The 25,015-nt window shown below is 49.1% G+C and overlaps 1 protein-coding gene across 2 annotated transcripts in view; it reads right to left on the reverse strand.

The window, feature by feature from the left end:
- Positions 1-4,616: 4,616 nt before the first annotated feature.
- Positions 4,617-25,015, reverse strand: part of LOC140396805 (serine/threonine-protein phosphatase 2B catalytic subunit gamma isoform-like) — a 41,623-nt gene continuing 21,224 nt past the window's right edge. Inside the window, exons 4-14 of one of the 2 annotated variants that reach the window (XM_072485539.1) lie at positions 24,605-24,716; positions 20,144-20,289; positions 19,785-19,924; positions 17,901-17,978; positions 16,944-17,038; positions 16,675-16,800; positions 16,327-16,392; positions 15,082-15,163; positions 14,864-14,961; positions 13,726-13,755; positions 4,617-8,227 (exon numbers count right to left, since the gene is read on the reverse strand). In XM_072485539.1, coding sequence (XP_072341640.1) covers positions 7,872-8,227; positions 13,726-13,755; positions 14,864-14,961; positions 15,082-15,163; positions 16,327-16,392; positions 16,675-16,800; positions 16,944-17,038; positions 17,901-17,978; positions 19,785-19,924; positions 20,144-20,289; positions 24,605-24,716 — 1,329 coding nt within the window. In that variant the 3' untranslated portion in view covers positions 4,617-7,871. The remainder of the gene's footprint in view (positions 8,228-13,725; positions 13,756-14,863; positions 14,962-15,081; positions 15,164-16,326; positions 16,393-16,674; positions 16,801-16,943; positions 17,039-17,900; positions 17,979-19,784; positions 19,925-20,143; positions 20,290-24,604; positions 24,717-25,015) is intronic. The other variant, XM_072485540.1, reaches the window with a different exon arrangement.

Here is a 25,015-nt window from a genome sequence, read left to right on the forward strand (position 1 = left end):
CTGTAACCAAAACCGGGAGTCAATTTGTGCACAGCCAACTCCCATAATCAGCAACGTGAAAACAACCAGTTCGTAAGCTTTGAATGAGGGTGGGTGGGGGGAAGGTTACTGGTCAGGATACTGGGGGCTTCGCTCTTGGTTCTTCCTGAGCCATGGCATCTTTTAACTCCAGCTGGGTCGGCAGCATGGGTCCGTGGGTTTAGTTCCCGTCAGTTGAATGGGGCAGGAGTGAGGCCACAACTGGAGTATTGGTCACCTTATTTAAGGCGATGCATTGCAAGCAAGTTCAGAGACGCTTTATCAGACTCACACCTGGAATGGGCGGGTTGTCTTACGAGGAGAGGTTGGACTGGCTGGGCTTGAGAATCCGCTGGAGCTGAGGAGAGGCGACATGATTGAAACATACAAGATCCCGAGGGGTTTGGACTGGGTGGATGTGGAGAGGATAGTTCCTCTTGTGGGAGAAGCTGGAACTGGGGGGGGGTCACTGTTTAAAAATAATTTAAAATGTCATTTAAAAGAGAGAGGAGGAGGAATTTTATCACTCAGAGTGTCCAGAGTCTCTGGAACTCTCTTCCTGAGAACACAGTGGAAGCAGGGTCTTTGAATATTTTTAAGCCAGAGGTGGATAGGTTCTTGGTGAACATGGGGGTTAAAGGTTAGCCCAAGATGTGCAGGTTAGGTGAGGTTACGGGGTTGCGGTGATAGCACGGGGACCTGCCTAGGGGGCTCTTTCAGAGGGTCGGGGCCTACTCGAGGGGCCGAATGGCCTCCTTCTGCATTGTCGGGATTCTATGGTTATTGGGGACAGGCAGGATGCAGATTTGGGGTTGCAGCAGCTGATTGGCCAACTCGTGCTCCTTGTCCCGAAGTTAATGAAAAAAATAAAAAGCAGACAAAACACCGCAGCTTCTGCAGTTATAATAGAGTTTGTGTGGCTGGCAACAGAAGGAATTCAAAGCTGCTTTTACTTCGCGGAACGGATTGCTGGATCAGTGAGGGGACAGCGCACTCTCCTGGCCATCTGCAATTCCATGTGACCCTCTCCAAGAATCAAGACCTCACCTTCCCAGCACTATCAGTCAAGTGCAAGCATTCCCATCTCTGGAGCAGAGGATCCAGGATTTGAATCCTGATCCATGTAGTCCAGCTAAGCTGAGACTGGGTGTTTGAGATCGGCATTCCGGCTTGAGCCGCCAACAAAGAACAGCACAGGGACAGGCCCTTCGGCCCACCAAGCCTGCTCTGATCAGGATGCCTGTCTGAACTAAAACCTTCTACAAGTCCGGGGTCTGTATCCCTCTATTCCCATCCTATTCACGGATTCGTCAAGATGCCTCTTAAAGCTCACTGTCGCACCTGCTCCCCCGGCAGCAAGTCCCAGGCACCCACTCCCCGCTGTGTAAAAAAACTGCACATCTCCTCTAAACTTTGCCCCTCGCATCTTAAACTTATCTCCACCAGTAATTGACTCTTCCACCCTGGGAAAAAGCTTCTGACTCTTCACTCTGTCCATGTCCCTCATAATTTTGTAAACCTCTATCAGCTTGCCCCTCAACCTCCGTCGTTCCAGTGAAAACAATCTGGGTTTCGCCAACCGCTCCTCATAGCTATAGCCTCCAGACCAGGCAACATCCTGGAAACTGCTTCTGCACCCTCTCCAAAGCCTCCACATCCTTCTGGTCGCGACCAGAATTGGGCGCAATATTCCAAGTGCGGCTTAACTAAGGTTCTGTACACCTGCAGCATGACTTGCCAATTTTTATACACAATGCCCCGACCGATGAAGGCAAGCATGCCATATGCCTCCTTGACTACCTTCTCCACCTGTGTTGCCACTTTCAGTGACCCGTCAACCTTTATACCCAGATCCCTCTGCCTGTCAATACTCCCAAGGTTCTGCCATTTACTGTATTTTTTCCACCTGGATTAGACTTTCCAAAATGCATGCACTCCCAATGGGCCTGGGCAAATCCCCAGATGTCTCTATGTGGGTTGTTGAAGCCCATCAGACCCTCTCCTGTCAGATTGCTGCACTGCCCGCAATCCCCTCACTATTCACTGACAGATGAACAAAGATATAAAACCACTTTCCACAAGACAACATCTATAGCTCTTACCACCTCAAGGCAGTGCAGCACTCCCTCAGTACTGACTCTCTGACAGTGCAGCACTCCATCAGTACTGACCCTCTGACAGTGTGGCACTCCCTCAGTACTGACTCTCTGACAGTGCAGCACTCCATCAGTACTGACCCTCTGACAGTGCGGCACTCCCTCAGTACTGATCCTCTGTCAGTGCGGCACTCCATCAGTACTGACCCTCTGACAGTGCAGCACTCCCTCAGTACTGACTCTCTGACAGTGCGGCACTCCCTCAGCACTGACCCTCTGACAGTGTGGCACTCCCTCAGTACTGACCCTCTGACAGTGTGGCACTCCCTCAGTACTGACCCTCTGACAGTGCGGCACTCCCTCAGTACTGACCCTCTGACAGTGCGGCACTCCCTCAGTACTGACCCTCTGACAGTGCGGCACTCCCTCAGTACTGACCCTCTGACAGTGCGGCACTCCCTCAGTACTGACCCTCTGACAGTGCAGCACTCCCTCAGCACTGACTCTCTGACAGTGCGGCACTCCCTCAGCACTGACCCTCTGACAGTGTGGCACTCCCTCAGTACTGACCCTCTGACAGTGTGGCACTCCCTCAGTACTGACCCTCTGACAGTGCGGCACTCCCTCAGTACTGACCCTCTGACAGTGGAGCACTCCCTCAGTACTGACCCTCTGACAGTGCGGCACTCCCTCAGTACTGACCCTCTGACAGTGCGGCACCCCCTCAGTACTGACCCTCTGACAGTGCGGCACTCCCTCAGTACTGACCCTCTGACAGTGCGGCACTCCCTCAGTACTGACCCTCTGACAGTGCGGCTCCCTCGGTACTGATCCTCTGACAGTGCGGCACTCCCTCAGTACTGACCCTCTGACAGTGCGGCACTCCCTCAGTACTGACTCTCTGACAGTGCAGCACTCCCTCAGTACTGACCCTCTGACAGTGCAGCACTCCCTCAGTACTGACCCTCTGACAGTGCGGCACTCCCTCGGTACTGACCCTCTGACAGTGCAGCACTCCCTCAGTACTGACCCTCTGACAGTGCAGCACTCCCTCAGTACTGACCCTCTGACAGTACAGCACTCCCTCAGTACTGACCCTCTGACAGTGCGGCACTGCTGCAGTGTCATCCACAGAACAAGCAGTTCCTGTTTTTGTTGTTGGTGCTTTGTGGAACCTATGCAGCTGTGGAACCTTTGGCATGATGGCTCAGTGGTTAGCACTGCTGCCTCACAGCGCCAGGGACCCGGGTTCAATTCCGGCCTTGGATGACTGTTTGTGGAGTTTGTACATTCTCCCCGTGTCTGCGTGGGTTTCCTCCGGGTGCTCCGGATTCCTCCCACAGTCCAAAGATGTGCGGGGTAGGTGGTTTGGCCATACTAAATGGCCTCTTAAGTGTCCAGGCATGTGCAGGTTAGGTGGGGTTAAGGCAGGAATGTGAACCTGGGGAGAATGCTCTTTCGGAGGTTCGGTGCAGACTCGACGGGCTGAATGGCCTCTATCTGCACAGTATGAATTCTATGGGTACATTGAATGTTCTGAGTTTAGCACAGATAATCTTCTAAGCATGCTAAACCAAATTCCAGTCCTTGTCCCCACACGGCCTGGTCAGCTGTAGTCTTTTTACAAGAGGTGGTCGGCAATGCAGACGTCTGCAAGGTTTTGGAGACTGCAGTGAGTTTCTGAAGTCTCTCTCTCTTTCCCAATATTGTCACCATTTTTACACATATAAGTCACCAACTGAGTTCATCAACTGACACTCGCATTCACCCTCTGCTTCTGCAGTCGGGACCCCAGCAATCAGTGAACAAAATCCATACACGCACATGCTCGCTAGCTCCCGGACCCACACCTACCCAGCAGCCCCTTATACACACTCTGCTCACACACAGCGCCATCTCTCAGCAGTGACTACCCGAGAGTCACTTGCCCACTTTCCACCCTCCAGCATTTCCTGATCACGTCTTCTCCAAGGGGTGGGCTTACCTGTCGAATCACATCCTCTCCTTAGCTAGGAACAGGGCATTCCAGACAGACGGGACCGTGCACCAGTGCATCCTCTCCACCAGAGGGGAACAGGGGCATTTGGAACACATCACCGCCCTCCAAACAGCCTTCAGTAGCAATGTGACAGAGAAAGGACAAGGACTCACCAAGGATAACTGCCCAAGTCCGAATATCTTCCACCAAGACGGAGTGATCATTTAGACAGGAGCAGCGATCATGTTACAGGATTGGAAATTCCGAGTAAGAAATGCCACTGCTGCCCTTGGACATTGACATTCACATTAAAAATTGGAAATAAAGATCTGGTTTCAGTAAAGTAACCAAGTAGATGGACTGTTGTAAAAACACAAGCGGTTCAGCAATGTCCTTTAAGGTAGGAAATCTGTCATCCTGATTTCCTCTCAGGATCTATCTGCACTCCAGACCCAGGGCAGAAAACACGGACTGCAGCTTCACATTCAAAGGGCAGGATAGGAACACACATCCAGATCACCGTCTAATGAAACCAAACTTGTATTTTTAATGCAAATTTTGTTACAAGAAAAGTTTGCTATCGTCATATCGGTGTGCTAAATTAGAAACCATTACAGTTTTCTCAGTGCACTTACAAAAAACACAAGTTAATGAAACTCTTTTTAACCAACAGTATCAATGCAGTATCTCTCTCCTGAAGGGAGGTGTCCTTTTCTTTAAAAAAAAAACACAGCAACGGTCACAGCACATTTTCCAAGATTCTGCAAAAAGAACTCTTTTAAAAAACGACGCCAAAATAATGATTGTGTTTTTGTTGAGCTTGAAGCCAAGTGGTAAAAACGGGGAGGAAGTCGGGTTTTCCGAAGGGCCCTTTCTCACCAATATAATTTCAACCTGAAGACCCGTCCATCTTTCAGACTAGGACCTCAAACCACAGAGTGGGCCCAAAGCCCACATTAGTTAGAGGAGTGTGATGGATAGGAGTGCGTGTATGTGGGCTGAAGGACGTGGGTCGGAGGTCGGTTCTTATCAAGTGAAGACAGAGTTAAGTTTGAACACCTAGGAGTATCTAATGTTTGAAAAGGTGAACAAAATGAAGATTAACTCTCCTGCTTTCCTTTGGCATTGTCTCAGGCAGCAGATGGATCAGCTTGGACAAGTCACTGCAGCAAGTCCGTGACAGGTTTTAAACAGCTGCCTGGACCACATTAAGCTGCCACTGATTTTGTGTATCCTTGTCATTAAAATGCAATGAGAACAAGGAGGTGACGGTTACGACCCCAGCAAAAAGTCAGCAAACCCGGGGGAAACCTTACTTCACTAAGTTAAGTAATGAAAACACCTCGGGAGCCTACCTCATTAGCTGCTTGGCGTCACTCCTCTCATCCAGAGGATATCAGCATTCCCATCTGGAAAGCCACAGGTCCCAGTACCCGGCATTTCAAAGCAGGAATACGAGGGGTAATCTGCGAAACAAACTGAGCCAGAACAAGCTGACTCCGGGTCTGGCTACCAAGCAGCCTTTGTCAAAGCTATTGGCTGCTTTGAGGCAGCCTGCGCCAACAGCAATCTTTCCCTGACCAGTGCCTCTTGGCATCCTGCTTGGTCTATTCTCCAAACCAGCTGCCTTTCCCCAAAAATGGTGCCCTATTGCAGTTCATGCACCCGCCCCCCTCCCAACCCCCCACTGCCTCCAGAAGACAAGAGTTCCTAGAAAGGGGACAGCGAGCTTGGTGCAGAGTCCGACCACAAACATTCAGTGCAGAGATTTCATGCCCATTGTCTTTTGGACACCTGAAACCTGGCAAAAATGTTTCTTCCACCTCGGGATATTCACATTGCAATGAACGCAACATTGCAGCCATAGACCCCCCAACCCTGTTAGGGGTACACCACTGCCGCCCAAGTATAACATAGTGATTTGTGCCAACAGCTCAGGCTGGATTAATAATCGGATTCACGGTTCCCTTCAACCCAAGTGATTTGGGACTCATTGCCAGGAATGCAGTTCACAGACGAATTGGTAGTGCTCTGCAGTTAAGGGTACTGTGAGCGGGCACGGCGAGAACGATACACTCAAAAGCACAACACGGGAAAGACCCTGAACTGAAGACCAGTACTTCCTGAAGACCGGAGAGTTATGGTTATTCTGAGTCAGTGCACAGCTCAGGAGCTCCTGGTGATCGCACGTACCCAGACCAGTTTTCAGAGTCAGAAAAATCAAAAAAGTGGTGTGTTTTTGGGAACACTCAAGTCAAGTCAACATCTGCACAGAGGAATGATCCAGATGATCTGGGCCAACACAATTGGCTGCATTTCATCGTGTGAAGAAATCTGCCATGGTAACCTGGGTTTTTAAGCAGGATTGTGACTGTGCGAGGACGGTTCAATGGAAGAGGCCCTTTCCACGCCAACATTTTCACCTCTTATGGGGGGGCTGGCATCATCAGCTCTTCAATTTTAAAAAGGTCACGTTCCATGTAAATAGCCAGGTAACAAGAGGGACATGAGTGAGAATGATTGCTATCCTTTCCCTCCACACATACCGATTGATTTCCTGCACCATTAACTCAATACTGAAACGGGGCGAGTACCACAGGTAAACACTGCAGGAGAGAATCCGGGCAATCAGATTTTCCAACCGTACATCACTGCAAACTGATGGCAACAAAAAAAAAAAAAACTTGGAGACTGCAATCGGGTGGAGGGGCAGGAGAGAATGGAGGATAGGATGGGGTTGTGCAGAGATACATAGGAGGGGGAGGTTGAAGAGAGGAGAGAATGGCATTGGGCTGGGTACTATTTCATCCCCGTTCTCTCACGGATATTCGCTCAGAGTTACATTCCCTTGGCAGCGTCAGTGTTCACCCGTATACTTCACTCTGCAGTTGACTTTCCTAACTCAAAAGGGACTGACTATCAATCATTTGGTTCACTTACTGCAAAACAAAGGTGCGGATCATGCGCTGTGTAACCGACTTGTTTTTTTTTTAAAAAAAGCATCTTTAAATAAAAACCCAGAATGAAACAAGTTTGTTTCTACATTTGCTTCGCACGAGCTCTCAGTTCCACACTTTAAAAAAAAAAAAATTGGAGTCAAAATTCATAAAAAAAGCTTATGCTTATGAAGTCAGCAGTGAGAAACAGTGCCTCAGAGATCAGGTGCGAAACCAAGTCATCCCAAGATGTTGGCGAGGGGAGCGCTGTGGGGGAGGCAAGGGGCGAAGGCAGTCCAGCAGACAGGAAGGAAGGCGAGTGCTCCCAGTCTTCAAGATTCCACCGACTCCCAACAAGGTCTCCCGTTTGTCATCATCCATTGCACGGCAACACTTCACAAGTGAAGACTGCACTTCCCCAATGCTTCCTGCACCTTTAACTGAGGTTCAATACTCCACGGTTCGAATATCTATCAGAATACGGCAGTGAGAGGAACGACGGATCACAGGGGAACCCCAAACCCACACACACATTCCCCAAGGAAGGAGATGCTCCACACAGGAAAACTCCTGATCCTTCGGAGACTTAGCAAGGCCCACATGAAACCGATACGTTAGCCAAGTCCTCCCCGATCACTTCAGTCTGACGGAGGAGCGTTGGCTTCTGAAGTGAAAGAGCTCCGTTTTCTCCATCTGCCAGGTAAACTGGGCACCGATCACTGCTGGCCAACAGAGTTGAGGGGATGGGGTGGGAGTATGGATCCTGGGACACTCCCATTTTGCAAGCAATTAGAATAAATAAATAGGGCCTCATTGTACCTGTGAGACAGAGCAGGCGAGCTGTTAGTGTGCCATCTTATCCTTTCCTTTGCTTCCAGTCTTGCTAGTTGGCATACCTGGACTTGTGGGCCCGGGGCGCTGGGCGGTACCTGGCTGCCTGCGATCAGTTGTGCTACTGCCTGGCTGGGACCGCCCAGGCACCGACGGTGGAGGGTTACTTTGCAATCCGCGGGCAGCTTGAGGCGGCCATTTCTGACCCGGAGATTGGGCCTGAGCCCGGGACTGAGTTTGAGCCTGAGCCCGAGCCTGGGCCTGAGTTGGAGCTGGTGTCATCAGCTGCTTGCGTGGAGGCATTCTCTCATTGATCCGGTCCAAACCCCTGGCCTGTTCAAAGCTGATCTTCTGTAGTGAAGCTTTCCCTGGAGACAGATACAGAGACAAAACAATATGTCAGGGACTGGGTTAGCACTCCGACAGCACAGACTGTAATAGAAGGGGTTCCTGTTAAAACCTTCAAGACTAATTTGATAAATTGGATAATTAACACATCTCACAAAAGAGTTAAGTGACAGTGATGAATCCCTTGTCCACTTTCACAGTTAAAGGATCTTCAGCTGCTTGGCACTTTTACAAGGTCTGGGGTCTTGAGTGATCTAATCAGTATTTCATATGTTTGAAAGATTCAATTGGACAGATAGAGAGAAACTATTTTCTCTGATGGCTGGGAATAGTCAGATTTGAGCTCGGACACTCAAGGGTGACAACAGAAAGTGTTTCTTTACACAACGGGATCTGGAGGTTGAGGGGCACACGGGTGGGAGTTAATAGCCAAATTTGTTTGGGGTAAGGGTATTATGGTGGGCAAATGGAATTAAGTTGCAGGTCAAACGTAATCAAACTGAATGGCAAAAAAGGCTCAAGATGTTGACCTGCCTCCTCCTTTTCATTTGTCTATTCTGTCCGAAGTGGCTTGGCTAGGATTGAGACTGGGCAGCAAGGTTTACCGATAGGTGTCATTTGAATCGGAATTTTTATTCTGATCATTCTGACGAGCCGTTCTGAGCCAGACATGCTTGAGATCCCCCTTCACCCACTCTGCTCCTGCCCAATGCGAACACCTTGTGTCCAACATGACCTAGTGGAAAGCACCCTCGTCTCAGAGACAGGCGTCAGTTCAAGTCTCACTCACAGCACTGAGTGGGGAACCATTTGATGGATGAGTTAGCAAATTGAAGCTCCGTGAGAGACTCCACGGCCACTGTTTTGAACAGACGGATATCAGTATCTGGATTCGCGATCCATATTGATCCCTGAACCAATATGACCACATTCCTACTTCCTCGTTGGGTTAGGAACACATTGATCATGAAAATCCCCATTTAACCATGCAAGGTAGCACAGTGGTTAGCACTGTTCCTTCACAGCGCCAGGGTCCCAGGTTCGATTCCCGGCTTGGGTCGCTGTCTGTGCGGAGTCTGGTTTCCTCCGGTTTCCTCCCACAGTCCAAAGATGTGCAGGTTAGGTGGATTGGCCATGAAAAATTGCCCTTAGTGACCAAAAGGGTTGGGTGCGATGGGGTGGAGGTGTGGGCTTAGGTGAGGTGCTCTTTCCAAGGGCCAGTGCAGACTCGATGGGCCAAATGGCCTCATTCTGCACTGTAAATTTTATAATTCTAAGATTCTGTAAATTCTATGAAGGAATCCCTCCCCACCTGTCCACCTCAGAACCCCTTAGCTTTTCACACTATGACTGTAACCCGGCTGCCTTGTACAGATCTCACTGCCCCAGAAAACTGAAGCATTCCCTCCTCTTTAACCACATGTTTGCTACTCTTTAACAATTCAAAGGTGTTACTGGGAGTAACCCAGATCTTTGACGTCCTCTTCCCGAGATCCTTAAATGGATTGCAGGAACCCAACCCTTTCCCCTGCTACATCAGCGGTTCGCTAACAGACTGCAACTTCTGGCATCTTGCTTTTTTCCCCCTTGAAATATTCTGCACCCTCTTAGTGACGCCCTTTCCTATGGCACCAATGGGACAACACAATATGCAGGACTTGGCACTTGGAGAAACAGACGCCTGTCTCCCTGACTGTCAAATCCCTTCCAACCACTGCATTTCAACTTTGTTGTGCAATTGCATGAGGTCATTGCCACACATGTGCTCTGCATTCCCCACAAGGGAACGTGCATTTGATATTCTGCACTGAAGACTAGGTTCAGAGTCCCACCTTCCCAGAAGTTCCCAGCACTGCTTGCCTCTTCCGATGATGTTGGATGGCCAGCCTCCTGATTGCTGTGGACTGACCGTGGCTTGGAAAACGTGCTCCAGCAAAGCCTTCTGTAAGCGTTGCACCGATGCTAGTCATCCTTCAGCTTGGCTCAGTCTGAGCCGGGGGGGGGAGCCATCCTCCCTGGCCAGGTTGTGCAAGGCCCAGCAAGGAACAAACTATTGGGGAGACGCACTCTAGAGGATACTGTCATGTTCTTTACATTGATTTGCGGGAAGTGGGCGTCGCTGGTTAGGCCGATTTATTTCCCATCCCAGGTTGACCTTCAGAAGGTGGCGGTGAGCTGCCTCTTGAACCGCTGCTGTCCATGCGGTGTAGGTACAGCCGCAGTGCTGTTAGGGAGGATATTTCCCCCCGGATCGGTCCAGGCATCTGGAGCACATTCTCAGCAGCCCGATGGTCCTTTCCACCACCAAGACTTCTGTTGTACTTGACCTCGGCCTCAGTTCCTGCATGACCTAGTGGAGTCATCAGCCACCTTTTCAAGGAATAGGGGTCACCCAGGAGCCAAGCATCCAATCGGCGCCTGTGAGTGCAGCGAGCTGCAAGAATCGTGAGAGCTTCTGGGGTAACAGGCATGACTTGCAGAATGTGTCCTGTGGTCACAATCTGCACATTCATTGGTTGGTGCCCCTTTCTGTTGATAAAAGCTCCTGGGTCTCCTGCTGGCAGTTTGGTGGCCACATCAGTGCTTTCGAATATACCCCGGATGAAGGAGAACCCAGCCAAAGGTTCCCTCCACCTGGCTGGCCTTGTGTGTCTGCTACTTGTTAAACGTGCAGACATGTTTAAAGATGGTATCATTCAACAGCTTGATGCAGCTGAGTGAGAGACGCTGCAAAGACCCACCCCCGAGCCCTGAAAAGAAGCAGAGGTTGAGGGTCACTGTGCCCGTAACACACAGTTCGAAGTGATTTCAGAACCCATCATTGCTGTCACTGTGTCCTTAGAGCGAGGAATCCCCTCCGGCCCTGGACCACAGACATCTGGAGGAGGTTGGAACGCTGTCTGTACACTCCAGCTGCTGGGTCGTGGCGTCCTCAACGTTCCCTCCCACCTGGGCCTCCAACTGGCCCTGCACCAAATGAACCCTTGCATCTCCTCTTAAAGCCTCCTCCAGGGATGCTGCCTGTGTTCACCTGGCCACCTCTTCCTCCTGCCCCTCTTCAGAGGAGGTCCCACCAGCAGAATACACTAACTATCCCCATTGGAATAGATGCACAGGACCTGAGCCCTGCAAATCAGGGAGCACTGTGCTGCAATCCACAGGGAAACCTTCCAGGGAAGTCCTGAAATGCTTAAAGGCAGGCTTTCAAATATGCAAGAATTACTCGGAGACGAGAGGAAACCTATAATCACACAGCGACGAATTCATAATGACAGGACCGGCACGGTAGAACAGTGGTTAGCGCAATTGCTTCACAGCTCCAGGGTCCCAGGTTCGATTACCGGCTTGGGTCACTGTCTGTGCAGAGTCTGCACATTCTCCCCGTGTCTGCGTGGGTTTCCTCCGGGTGATCCGGTTTCCTCCCACAAATTTCGAAAGAGGTGCAGGTTAGGTGGATTGGCCATGATCAATTGCCCTTGGGTTAGATGGGGTTAGGGGCAGCACGGTGGGGCAGTGGGTTAGCCCTGCTGTCTCACGGCGCCGAGGTCCCAGGTTCGATCCTGGCTCTGGGTCACTGTCTGTGTGGAGTTTGCACATTCTCCCCGTGCTCGCATGGGTCCCACCACCACAACCCAAAGATGTGCAGGGTAGGTGGATTGAACATGCTAAATTGCCCCTTAATTGGAAAAAATGATTGGGTACTCTAAATTGATTTAAAAAAAAGGTTAGGTGGGAGTACTGGGTTACAGGGATAGGGTGGAGGCATAAGTAGGGTGCTCTTTTCACGAGCCTGCTCAGACTCGATGGGCTGAATGGCCTCCTGCTGCCTGTAAATTCTATGATTCTATGGAAGTGCTGCTGTTCCTCGGATGAGGGAACGGAGAAAAGTACGCCCACCTGTTTTGTGCGTGCGGGGAGCTGAAAATCACACTGGCAGTACGAAATGGCAGTCTTTGGAATTGTTAATGGGCTTAATCGGCCCTTTAATTGTTGACGGGCGCATATCCGTTTTGTGCGCCCGCCAGCCAATCTTGAAGTCGAGCAATTTCACGGGTCAGGCATGTACCCACCCAGACAAGGATAAACATTCTGGCCATGCATCATATGGAGTCTCCACAAGGCACAGGAATGATAGACAGCAGCTCTCAGCTAGCTCATCACGCTTCAAAAAAAAAAACAACCCCCCTTTGATTATTCCCAGATCAGCTCGTCCCTTGGTTTTAAACACTTGGCATTGAATCCCCACTCAGCAAATTACTGCTGTTACAAAGCAATTCCAACCCACAGACCAGCAGATATTTCCAGCTCCATGTATACAGCAGTCCGATTTTAATTGCAGGAGTCGGAGATTTTAACTGGGATTGGCCAAGTGTCACAGACATCGAGTTTAAGTGCCTACTCGTCGATTCCAACTTTAGTGGGGTAAACCTAATCCGTTTTAACAGTCTAAGTGATGCCATTTCTATAAGAAGGACAATTCGAGCCAATGTTCGCGAGATTTCGATCTCGGTTTAACACACAGTGACAGAGGCAGACCTGAGGAATGAGGTCGACGAGTTGGACAACTTTATACTTGCTCGTTCATGAAATCAACACATTTTTTAAAACATCGCAAGTTAAAAAGGCAACGCCCCAGACATGATCAGACATGGAGTCTTTACTGCAATTGCAAACTGGGGCTTTAGTGGCAGGAGCAATAAGATCGCAAGGATTTTTGGAGAAATCATTTACAGTTCAGCAACAAGGCAGCCTTGACCTCCACCACATGGGGAAATAATTTCCACCTGAGGCAGTGAGGAATCAGAGTGCAACAGGCTGCCCGTCTGACCAACCGGAGGAGGGGAAAGGATTGTTGAAGGACGACAAATCAGTGGGTGTGGTCTGACAATGGTGTTTTCGGGCACGTGGTGTTGAGCTGCCACCTTTGGGGCGATAACGTCGGCTGTTGCAGTTCAGCAAGTCGTCAGACAATTGCCCAGTCAATGACAGCCCAGCAGAACTGGGAGACGCTTTGGCTGATTTCGCAATCCAACTCTTGGTCTGAAACATTGTAGGTGGCGGATGAGGAACATAGCAGCCATGACAGAATGGCAGAGCAGGGTCAATGGGCTCCTATATCTTATGAACTTATTGCTGGTGGCAGCCACTCACTGATATCTCAAAGTTAATGGGAACCTTCCATTCTTACCCACTCCAGTCCTGCATGACCCAACTGGCTTCTTAATGTCCCCAAGGCAAGAAGAGAAATGCCAATAAATATCCCGTTACCCCATTGTTCTTCTTCTAGATTTGGGGCTACTGCAGCCAGGAGAGGGAGCATCATTCTGGCCCGGATACAAACCGACTGTTACTAGTCCTCTAAACATGACCGCCATACAGGCAGGCAGGAATACGTCCATTTTGGTCACTTAGCTCCAAGCAGTCGAGACTGGCTGGCTACAAAGCTTAGAGGCTGGACTGGGATCTGGCTCAGAACACAGGATCAATGTCACACAATTGCCAGCACGCACCCACATACCTGAGGTGGAAACTGATGCGTCAGTCATGGCTGTTGCGATGAATGCCAGCATGGAGAGGCAGAGAGAGAGAGAGAGAGAGAGCAGTCAACAATGTCGTCCACGTAAAAATTCTCACAACACGAGTTACCAACTCAGTTCTAACGCTCTGTGGCGAATGAAGAACCACACGACAGCTCACTCGCTCAGGACTTGTCCACGTTCTCAACAGCCAGGTTTGTGTGACGACACATAGACTGTCCAGCTCAGATCTACTGAGGGACTAGACTGCACCAATTTCAGTGACCCTCCCACTGCCAGCCAATCGACCTCAGGATTTAATTGCGGGGACAAAGGGCTCCCGTCCAGATTCAGGACCTGGTTTCCTTTCTTGACAACGTTGGCTGATGGTTCAAGTGGCAAATAAGTCAGGGTCAGACAGGCAACGCACACACCAAGTGACATCAAAAGGCTGGCTTAGAGCTATGACTGTATCCGTTTATCAAGTAAAGCAAGTAACAGCAGGACCGTGGACTTTCAAACCAGAACGCCAGAAAGTTAGGTAACTCAGAATAATGTCAAGACCAAATATTGTAGTTATTCCACACAAGGTAACACTGCCGGAAATCATCAGTGTTACCAGAAAACGTACATCTGCCGGATTGCAAAATTGGTCTCACTAAATCCTCGGGACACATGAGAGAGAGAAGCGGAGAGAAAAGGGGAGAGAGAGAGAGAAGAGGGGGGAACAGAGAGGGAATGGGGGTGAGAGAGAATGGGGAAAGAGAGGGAGAGAATGGGGGGAGGGAGGGAGAGAATGGGGGGAGGGAGGGAGAGAATGGGGGAGAGAGAGGGAATGGGGGAGAGAGGGGGAATGGGGAGAGAGAGGGAATGGGGAGAGAGAGGGAATGGGGAGAGAGAGGGAATGGGGAGAGAGAGGGAATGGGGGGGGGGAGAGAGTGAATGGGGAGAGAGAGAAGTGGGGGGGGGGGGAGAGAGAGAGAGAGAGAGACAGAGAGTGAGGAGGAGAGAAGGCGGGAGAGATAGAGTGAGAGATGGAGGTGAGTGTGTCGGGGAAGGATGGATTTGTATGAGGGGGGAAAGATGGATGAGAAAGGGGCAGATTAGGATGGAATGCATCCACCATTCAGATTTGCTCACCTTTCTCCAGGGCCGTTTTCCCTCCTGCCAGGGCACCCAAGGGTAAGTTGCCAGTTGGAGTCAAGCCTTTTAAAGCCAGGACATTCTCATGTTCCTCTCTGCGAAGAGAGCAAAACAACAGAAACACTAACTCTGCAGTCCTGCAAAAACACCCAAAATTTGTAAAGCACACAAATTGTGTCCCCGCCCATTCGCTGATGAATACCAAACACACCCACCTGAGAACGGTGAAGACCCTGGCCATCTTGCCAATTGCACGGATCTTGTTCTTGATCACTTCCTTGCGGTCACGCTGTGAAGCTGAGACAGAGAGGTGTATAAAGCTATCAACGGGGTCCAAGCACTAAGTGCATTACACAGCATCCCACCCAGTAAGTCCAGGGCTGTGGCGGAACACAATGGGTAATATGTAATTCAGCAGCATCAGAACGGACACTACAAATTCCGTGACAAACGCAATATCTACTCCACTTAACAATGAAGCAAAGAGAGATCAGCTGAGACCCAGCGAATGAATGTGAAGCTCAACTGAATTCTTCGCACTGACAGCCAATATATTAATGGAGTAAAATAATCCTGTCGCTCCTTACACTGCGAACCGAGGGATACAGTAAAGCTAACTGTATTCTCCTGAATATTCAAACATCATAAAAGTAAAGTATCTGACGTTGCCCACATCGCTATGTGTGGGGGTTTGTGGTGTACAAACTGGTCATCACAGGGGCTGTTTAGCACAGGGCTAAATCGCTGGCTTTGAAAGCAGACCAAGGCAGGCCAGCAGCACGGTTCAATTCCCGCAACAGCCTCCCTGAACAGGCGCCGGAATGTGGCGACTAGGGGCTTTTCACAGTAACTTCATTTGAAGCCTACTTGTGACAATAAGCGATTTTCATTTCATTTTTCATTTTCATGTTACCAACATTATGTCGGAGCCAACACTGTAAAAATACTTCCTTAACTGCAAAGTGCTTTGGGACGTCCGGTGATAAAAAGCCCAATGCAAGTTGCTATTTCACTCGTTGCTAACAGCCAGTGTGCAGCAGCCAGCAGGAGGGGACGAACACCAGAAAAAGTGGTCATCTCGTGCCACTCCAACTCCTAACCAACTCCAACCTCCCATGACCTTTTTAAAAAATAAATTTAGAGTACCCAATTCTTTTTTTTTCCAATTAAGGGGCAATTTAACGTGTCCAATCCACCGACCCTGCACATCTTTAGGATGTGGGGTTGAGAGCCACGCAGACATGGCGAGAATGTGCAAACTCCACACGGACAGTGACCCAGAGCCGGGATCGAACCCGGGTCCTCGGTGCCGTGAGGCAGCAGTGCTAATCACTGCGTCGCCGTGCCGCCTTAGAACATAGAACAATACAGCGCAGTACAGGCCCTTCGGCCCACAATGTTGTTGCACCTTGAACCTCCCACTACCCAGAGCTTTGGCGCTGCATGCAATATACACTTACCGTCATCATCGTCCAAAAGCTCGTCGTCCGAGCAGATGTTGAGGATGCTGACCAACATATCTGTAACTGAGACAGACCACACACAACTCAGTCCAAGCAATACCATCTCATAATGCATAGCTCACTGCCATCTTCACATGTCCCACACTCACTCACTCATCCACCATTGTTAATCTGAGCCCCATGTTCCACTGTCCATAGGCCACACATGTCCTGTAACCCACCCCACACTGCTGCATTGTCCCTGCCCCAAACACACCCACCGTCTCAGGCTCTTCCTCAGAAACATACTGCTCCCCCCGATTTATAAAACCCAACTTAATCAATTCCAAAACTGCCAAGACTTACCTTTCTCCCCGACAAAGGGCAGAGACCAGGAGAAGACGTCCATGAAGTTAGGGAGCCAGTAGGGGTGTGGGGAGCAGTTAAATTGTCTAATATTCATTACATTATTTTCATATTTCAATATAGCAGCTGTGGGAAGGAGAATGGAAAGAATCAATTAATTATTCAGCACAAATCGAACAGTGCAACCAAGTGAATCATCCATTCTTATCACACTGAAAGCAGTCAACTGCACAAATTAATAGTCACCACGGTAGGAGCAATTTCCTCACCTTTGTTATTATAGACATCTAGATAATTTGGTGCAGAGAATATGGTTATTAAAGATGGGAAGCCAGTTGCCTGGTTTTTCCTGTACATTCGATATCTGTCAAGAGATCAACAGTGAGTACAAACGCCCTCTCCTCAAACAATCATAGAGACGGTAGATCAATATCACAGAGTAGGGAAAGCTTACGATTCGTTATCCATCATCACACCCCCCCCCCCCGCTGTCCCAGTTACTTCTCTGCCTGCTCCCATTCTTAATCTGCGCTCATTCAATCTTAGCATTGTTGCTTCAGAGCTCCAGGGTCCGAGGTTCAATTCCCGGCTTGGGTCACTGTCTGTGCGGAGTCTGCACATCCTCCCCGTGTGTGCGTGGGTTTCCTCCGGGTGCTCCGGTTTCCTCACACAGTCCAAAGATGTGCAGGTTAGGTGGACTGGCCATGATAAATTGCCCTTAGTGTCCAAAATTGCCCTTAGTGTTGGGTGGGGTTACTGAGTAATGGGGATAGGGTGGAGGTGTGGACCTTGGGTAGGGTGCTCTTTCCAAGAGCCGGTGCAGACTCGATGGGCCGAATGGCCTCCTTCTGCACTGTAAATTCTATGAATTTGCAAAAAAACAGCTGCCCAGAGACAACAATGGGGTAAATGAGAATATCATCTGCTGTAGTGAAGTTGATGGAGGGATAAATATTGGCCAGGACACTGGGGATAACTCCCCGGTCTTTAAATTGTGCTGCGTAAACTTTGCCATCTACCTGAAAGGCCAGTTTTGTCAAAAAGACGGCACCCAAGTAGTCCATCACAGGCCTATCTCTCACAGAGGGTCAGGAATTGCAACTGAGAGGTGCGGTCGGTCAACCCGACCCTCTCCACACAGTGAACAAGATGTTTGGAAGGTCAGGTTTTGGGACAAGAGGGAATGCAAACCACACCATGCCTCTCTCAATGAGGTCAGTACTTACCCGGAGTCCTGAGCTTCGTGTGCACGGATGACCGATAGCAAGTTGTTGTGTTGCAAAAATCTACAAACTGCAGCATAACTGCAAAGGAGAGGAGTGGGATTAGAATCGGAGGACACCGCAGCCATTGGAAATCCCCAAATCCCTTCCAATGCACTCCAAACTTGTTTTCAAATCCATTATTCTCTTGGAATAATGGTTTTAAATCGGGGTTCAAGACACATGCAATTCGACAAGCCATTGTGAGCAGAGACAGGAGACACAAGTGTTGCTAGTACTCGGTAGCTTAACATTCTTGTTAACAGTTCCTTTATCAGACTTCAAACTGAAATACCAGCACAACCGTTGATACATTTGCACAAGGTTCCCCCAGCCGGCTTGAAGTAAGTATGGGTGCAGCCAAAATGCTACAGAAAGGAAAGCCCAGGTCTGACTCTTGATCTGCCAAGCCTGGATGAGCTCTCAGGCTGGTCGCTGTGAGCCATATTCATGTCAATGCCCCAGGTTAGAGAGGCAGAAAGAAAGAAATCTGGACGTTCCCTGCTCCTCACCAGTTGGTCATTTCCCCAATCTTATCGTCTGAAGAAATGAACAGGGAAACAGGGGTTAAAAGGTTAGCAAGTCGCAACATTAAAGAGAGGCACTAGTAGCGGTGTAATTTCCTCATTCTCCCTGGCCATTCGCAGACTTGTACGCAGAGTGAGACCAGCAGGGAAGATAACGGAGATAGCACGTACACATTCAAAAATCTTCGATGAACATCAGACAGGAGGTAAAAGCGATTGTTTGGGGGAGTATTTTTCCTCTTCTCTCTCTAAACTAAGTAAGAAGTCTTACAACACCAGGTTAAAGTCCAACAGGTTTGTTTCGATGTCACTAGCTTTCGGAGCACTGCTCCTTCCTCAGGTGAATGCAGTCCAATGCTGGCATCTCCACATCATCTCTAAACTAAGTAAAACATTCTGGGTGGCTACAACACAAAGTATCTGAATAAGAGTATAAGCTCAGAGCAGGACTGTTCTTATACAAGTGGCATTAATTAACTGGGGCAAGAGGTTTTTTTCTGGTACGAAGATATAAATATGGTGTACAATTTATAACGACTTGAATGGCTTCACAATTTTAATAATTGATTAATTCGAACACAATAAGGATGACAGGGTAGGTGGGGTGTTGCAGCTGAGGCATGTAGGTTCTGCCGGACGCCAGTGTGGCTCATAAAGTGTCTGCAGTTTGACGACCTTTGGCACATAGTCGATGAGCTGAAGTCTGGACTGTGGGCACTGCAAGGGGCTTACCCAGATGCTTCATTCCAGAAGGACGCAATACCCCTTAGGTTCTATACTTCAGAATTAAGTCTGTGGTCAGGGACAGGCGGTTGTGTACAGGTATCGGGACCCAGCTGACAGCGCGAGTCCCTGTGTTGCCTGTTGGTGAAGGGTTAAGGATATCTCCTCGGGACTAGGGAAGAACGTGGGAGTGAGGGGGGGGATAGGGTCCATTTGTGAGTACCAATGACATAGGTAGGACTAAGAAAGAGGTTCTTCTGAGGAGGTATGAGCAGTTAGGGGCTAAATTAAAAAGCAGAAGCACTGGATTACTACCTCCTGAGCCAGGAGTGAATTAGCACAGGGTGAATAAGATCAGAGAGTTGAAGACGTGACTCGAGATTGGTGTGGGGGAAATGGGTTTCGATTCATGCAACACTGCCTTGACAAGCTTAGTGAGAAAAGGAACAGAAACTTTAACAGTAATAGTACATCAGAGACACAAGAGATAGAGGAACGTTCACTGGATGACTTGATAATATCCCGTGCGACAGGGTTTTAGGTGGTTACACACCAGTCTTCACAACACCAGCACTCTCACTTGCGTCCTAACACAAACCTAAAGAAATAGGAGCAGCCTCGTACAGTGTTATGGCTGAAGTGATCTGCCGTCTTCTCGTTGCCGTAGTCCTCTGTCGGGTCTGACCACAGCAAGTCGCACATCGGCCCAAAGGCTGGTGGCTCCTTAAATCTATCCAGCTGAAAGACAGGAGGTGAAGCATTAAAACGAAGCGAAGAACTCGCATTTCTGCAACACCTTCATAAACTGGGGGTTTGAGAGTGAGAGAGGGCAGGGAGAGGAAGGGAATTAGGAGAGTGGGGACAGCAACACAGTGAGAGGACAGAGTACCAAACTGAACAATTCCCTGCTAATCCACTCCAGCATCTGTGACGTGCCATGCCAGGTGGTATACTTACTCTCCGGATGTCATCTAGAGTGTGGACATCGGGTGACAAGCCCCCGTGGAGGCAGAGGAACTGGCGATTTACTATTGCAGCCAGGGGCAGACAGTCAAACGCAGCCATGCAGACGTTGTACAGATGGTCTGAGTACTTGATTCTGCCTGGGGAGAGGATCAAAATATAAACCAGATAAAACAACAAAGTTAACAATGACATGCTCATCGACTGGTAATCCCTGCCCCTCGCACTATCCTCCAAAACCCTCACAGCTTACATAAAGCTCCATTGTTTTGAACAGGTATCAACGAATCTACAGGTATGAGCTTAAAACATTCTGAAAGAAAATACTGAATTCACCTTACTGCTAACGAAGAGCTTCTGATGTAGTCACCTGTTGTCATTTGGGAAACATGGCCACCAACCAAACATGATTTGCAGCACGGTAGCACAAGTGGTTAGCACTGTGGCTTCACAGCTCCAGGGACCCAGGTTCGATTCCCCGCTGGGTCACTGTCTGTGCGGAGTCTGCACGTTCTCCCCGTGTCTGCGTGGGTTTCCTCCCAGTCCAAAGACGTGCAGGTTAGGTCGATTGCGGGCAGCACGGTGGCGCAGTGGGTTAGCCCTCTTGCCTCACGGCGCCAAGGTCCCAGGTTCGATCCCGGCTCTGGGACACTGTCCGTGTGGAGTTTGCATTCTTCCCGTGCTTGCGTGGGTTTCGCCCCCACAACCCAAAGATGTGCCAGGTAGGCGGATTGGCCATGCTAAATTGCCCCCTAATTGGAAAAAATGAATCGGGTACTCTAAATTTATTTTTAAAAGAGGTTAGGTGGATTGGCCATGATAAATTGCTCTTAATGACCAAAACGGTTAAGAGGGGTTATTGGGATAGGGGGGGGGTGAAGTGAGGGCTTAAATGGGTGGGTGCAGACTCGATGGGCCGAATGGCCTCCTTCGGCACTATGTTCTATGACAAACAGCACTGAGATAAATGTGATCGCCTGGTTGAATGGCGATACCTGACGACAAGACATTCCCCCCTCTCCTCTTCCGTGCAATCGCCTACACCAACTTGAGGGGCAGACAGTGAAACACTCCCTCAGCACTGCACCAGGACAGGTTGGTCTGAATTTCACACTCATTCTGACCTGAGACTTGGCCCCATGGCTCTGCAGCCCTGCTCCCGATGGTGCATTGTGGTTTCCTCCTGTCTGTGCCTTTGCGTTAGTGCTCATGTTTCTGCCAGAATCGCTCATGGCTCCCCGTGCAACAAGTGAACATTTCCAACCCTCTTGCCGTCAGCTGCCCATGTAGCTCCAGAGGAACCATTCAGGCAACTTCTATGATTCTCTCCCCAGTCATTAACAGTATTTATTGGAGAGCGATTTGCTGAAGACTTTACACGGTCAATATATTGAAATTACAATATTTATTATTGCTCTAATTCCTCCGCGGCTGACGTTTCTCAGGGCCTTGATCGAATGCTTGCTCACCTCCCGATGCCACTGGTTCTAAACGCCGCTGCCCGTATCCACACTCACATCAAGTCCCTTCTCCATCACCCCTGTGCTTGCTCATCTACACTGGCTCCAGACCTCAGTTTAAAAAGTTTCACTCGTTTGCAAATCCCTCCATGGCTTTGTCCCCCTCCCCATTTCTGGAAACTCCTCCAACCCAATGAGATTGATGCTCTTCGCCAATTCTGACCCATTGCTGATCACCTATTTTAATTGCCACACAACTGGTAGCTGTGCATTTCGTTGCCAAGGCCCCAATACTTATTAAGCTCCATACCCTTCTCCAAGATTTCCTTAAATTCTACCTTGTCGACCAAGCTTATGCTGACCTGTCCTAATACCTGCACTGGTTCAGTGTCAGATGCAGTTTGATCACATTCCTTTTTTAAAATAAATTTAGAGTACCCAATTCATTTTTTTCCAATTAAGGGGCAATTTACCGTGGCCAATCCACCTACCCCGCAGATCTTTGGGTTGTGGGGGTGAAACCCACGCAAACACGGGGAGAATGTGCAAACTCCACACGGACAGTGACCCAGAGCCGGGATGGAACCTGGGACCTCGTTGGCGTGAGGTTGCAGTGCTAACCACTGCATCACTATGCTGCATCGTTTGATCACATTCCTGGGCACTGTCTTTGTTCGCGATTTAAATGCAATTTGTTGTACCAGAAAGCTACACTTCATCCTGACTGAGTGCAGAGACACGGGAATGCATTAGATTTCTCTTGCATCAACTAACTGGTCAGCTCCTGTCACAGAGGCTAAATATACAAGGGGAAAACAACTGTATTACTAACAGGCCATGAGGGAGCTTGGATTAATCTTGGGTACATTTCACTGGGCTTTTAGATGAAATATCTGATGCACAGCATACTGTTAGTGGTTTACAGTAATCCACACTCGCTCCATACCAGAAGCACAATCCGTTACATCTCTGGTTTCAGTGCTCAGTAGCTCCTACACAAAGCTTTGGCAACCACACCGGACCAGCTGTTTGTGGTTGACGGGCTCCCATGCCATCTGTCACAGGGTACATCACAGCCAACAATCTGTCCCAGTCAGGATCCAAAGTCCGTGCCCAATTAGAACAGAAAATAGACTTCATTTGCTCAAAGTTAATAACAGAGGACTTGCATTTATCCAGCTCCGACCATACTGTGGGCACCGAGTGTCACCCTGGATTTCATGTCAAAGTCTTGGAATGGGTCTTGATTTTCACAGGCCCCACATGCTAGCACTGCGCTGCCCAGTGATGTGCTGCGGGGCTACAGCAGACTGTTACATCTACCTGGTGAGCCCACTTTAACAAGCTTGTGTGCATATCTCCATGATCCGTTCATTGCACGAAACTGTGGCAGCTCCCAAGACTGTGGCGGGTTTACAGGCAAGCTCTGAAATAGTGCAGCGTGATTTTTGTACAACCCCATCAGCGCATCTATTTAAAAATCTGACCTTCTTTGGCATTACACAATAGGACAGGGTTGGGAAGCCTGGCTTGACAGGGTACAACACCATTTCAAACAAGGACAAATTCACCCCAAAATTCCGGGCTAATATTTATCCCTCAAACATCATCGTTATCAGAGATCATCCAGTCATTTCTTCCATTGCTGTCTGTGGGATCTTTCCATGCGTAAACAGGCTGCTTTATTTCCTACACCACATCAGTGGCTACATTTCAAACCGTCCTTCGCTGCCGATGAAATGCTTCGGGAGGTGCTGAGCTCTTGAAATGCGCTATCCACTTATCCATCGTGATCTCTTGCTTCCATCCTGAGAAAGCACACTCCTACCATGGAACCAGTGCTGGAACTGTGTTATTGAAACGCTACTCAGAACTATAATTCAATGGTAATTATGAGGGACTCAATTGGCAGGGAGCGTTGCAAACAAGCTGTCGTGGTTCACTTTCAAACATGATGATAAACAGATGCAGTCATCAGGCACACAATATTGCAGGGTTAACTCACAGAGAAAGCTATCAGGATTAATCCTCAAGGATTATCTGTGTAATCACCGATTAAAAAGCAGACAGCACAAACACAAAAAGGGGATGACGCTTTAATTCAATACAAGGGCTTCCCAAATCATCTGTGGAAAGCTCTAACATAGAGGTTTTTGAAAAACCTCTGACAGCAATCGACATCAACAAACACGGTGAAAACAGTGAGAATCAAAGTAAAACAAACTCACTGCTGAAGGACAGTGAGGAAGTGGCAATCAGAAGAAAAGAATGGGAGATGAAGAGCAGGAAGGAGAGAAGGAACACGAGGGGAGTAGTTATTTGTTAAGAGCGATAGAGACCCATCCAACTCCAGTCCTCACTGATTGCAGAAGACCTAGGACGCTGCTCCCACACCGTGCCACCTCAGCTTGAAGCACTGCTGCTCGAGGAGCTGTGAAACAGCCAGCGGACACACATCAGTGAGATAAAGGGACACAGCTAGCACACAACACAGACCTCCAGCCATTGTACAAGGGAAGGCAAATGAAAACTGACTCTCCCACCTTCAACATGCTCTGCAAAAGCAGCCAGTGTTTTCTTCGAGTAGCCAATCAACCTTGCAGGCACATACAGAACTGACCCAAGCATTCCTGACACAGATAGGAGTCATTCAATTCTCTTTACCCAGTCTGTGTTATTTGTGTACACGAGCTGACAGATGTACAGGGGATACACAGCACCAGAGAGAAGTTTCTCCCCTTTTAGCAGCTACATACACACATGAACCAACGCTGAGACACACGCAGACCACACAGTACACAGCAGGAGTGAACACTGTCATTTTATCCAGTTCGTACATTGAGAAACGATAACACAATGAGCTGTCCACTAATACTGGGAACAATTCCATTTCAGACATCTATCTTCCCATTCCTCCCAGGGCTAAATGGCCCTGCATCCCAACTCAAATATTGCCCGATCCGGGCTGGCCTGCTTGCGTGTGGGATATACTCACATTCCTGCTTGAAGGTGAAGTACTCGGTCAGGTGTCTGCATTCGTGATTCCCCCGCAGCAGAAACATTGTGCTTGCATGGTGAATCTTCAGAACCCAGAGCATCAGGACGCACTGCAGAAAACAAACCGTTAAAAAAAGTGAAGCAGAGACCAGCAGACTGGAGACTGAGATAAGCATTAGGGAAACAACATAGAGGATAGCAATGAAGAGATGGGAGGGAGCTGAATTAACATCAGTAGAGATAGTCAGTAACACTGACTGGGGGAGAGGGGTTACTGAGTGATCCCTCACACTGTCACTCAGTAACCCGTCATCACTTTGCTGTTAGTGGGCAGCACGGTAGCATTGTGGTTAGCACAATTGCTTCACAGCTCCAGGGTCCCAGGTTCAATTCCCCACTGGGTCACTGT

This window comes from Scyliorhinus torazame, chromosome 20, assembly GCF_047496885.1.
Source record: "Scyliorhinus torazame isolate Kashiwa2021f chromosome 20, sScyTor2.1, whole genome shotgun sequence".
Classification (NCBI taxonomy): Eukaryota; Metazoa; Chordata; class Chondrichthyes; order Carcharhiniformes; family Scyliorhinidae; genus Scyliorhinus; species Scyliorhinus torazame.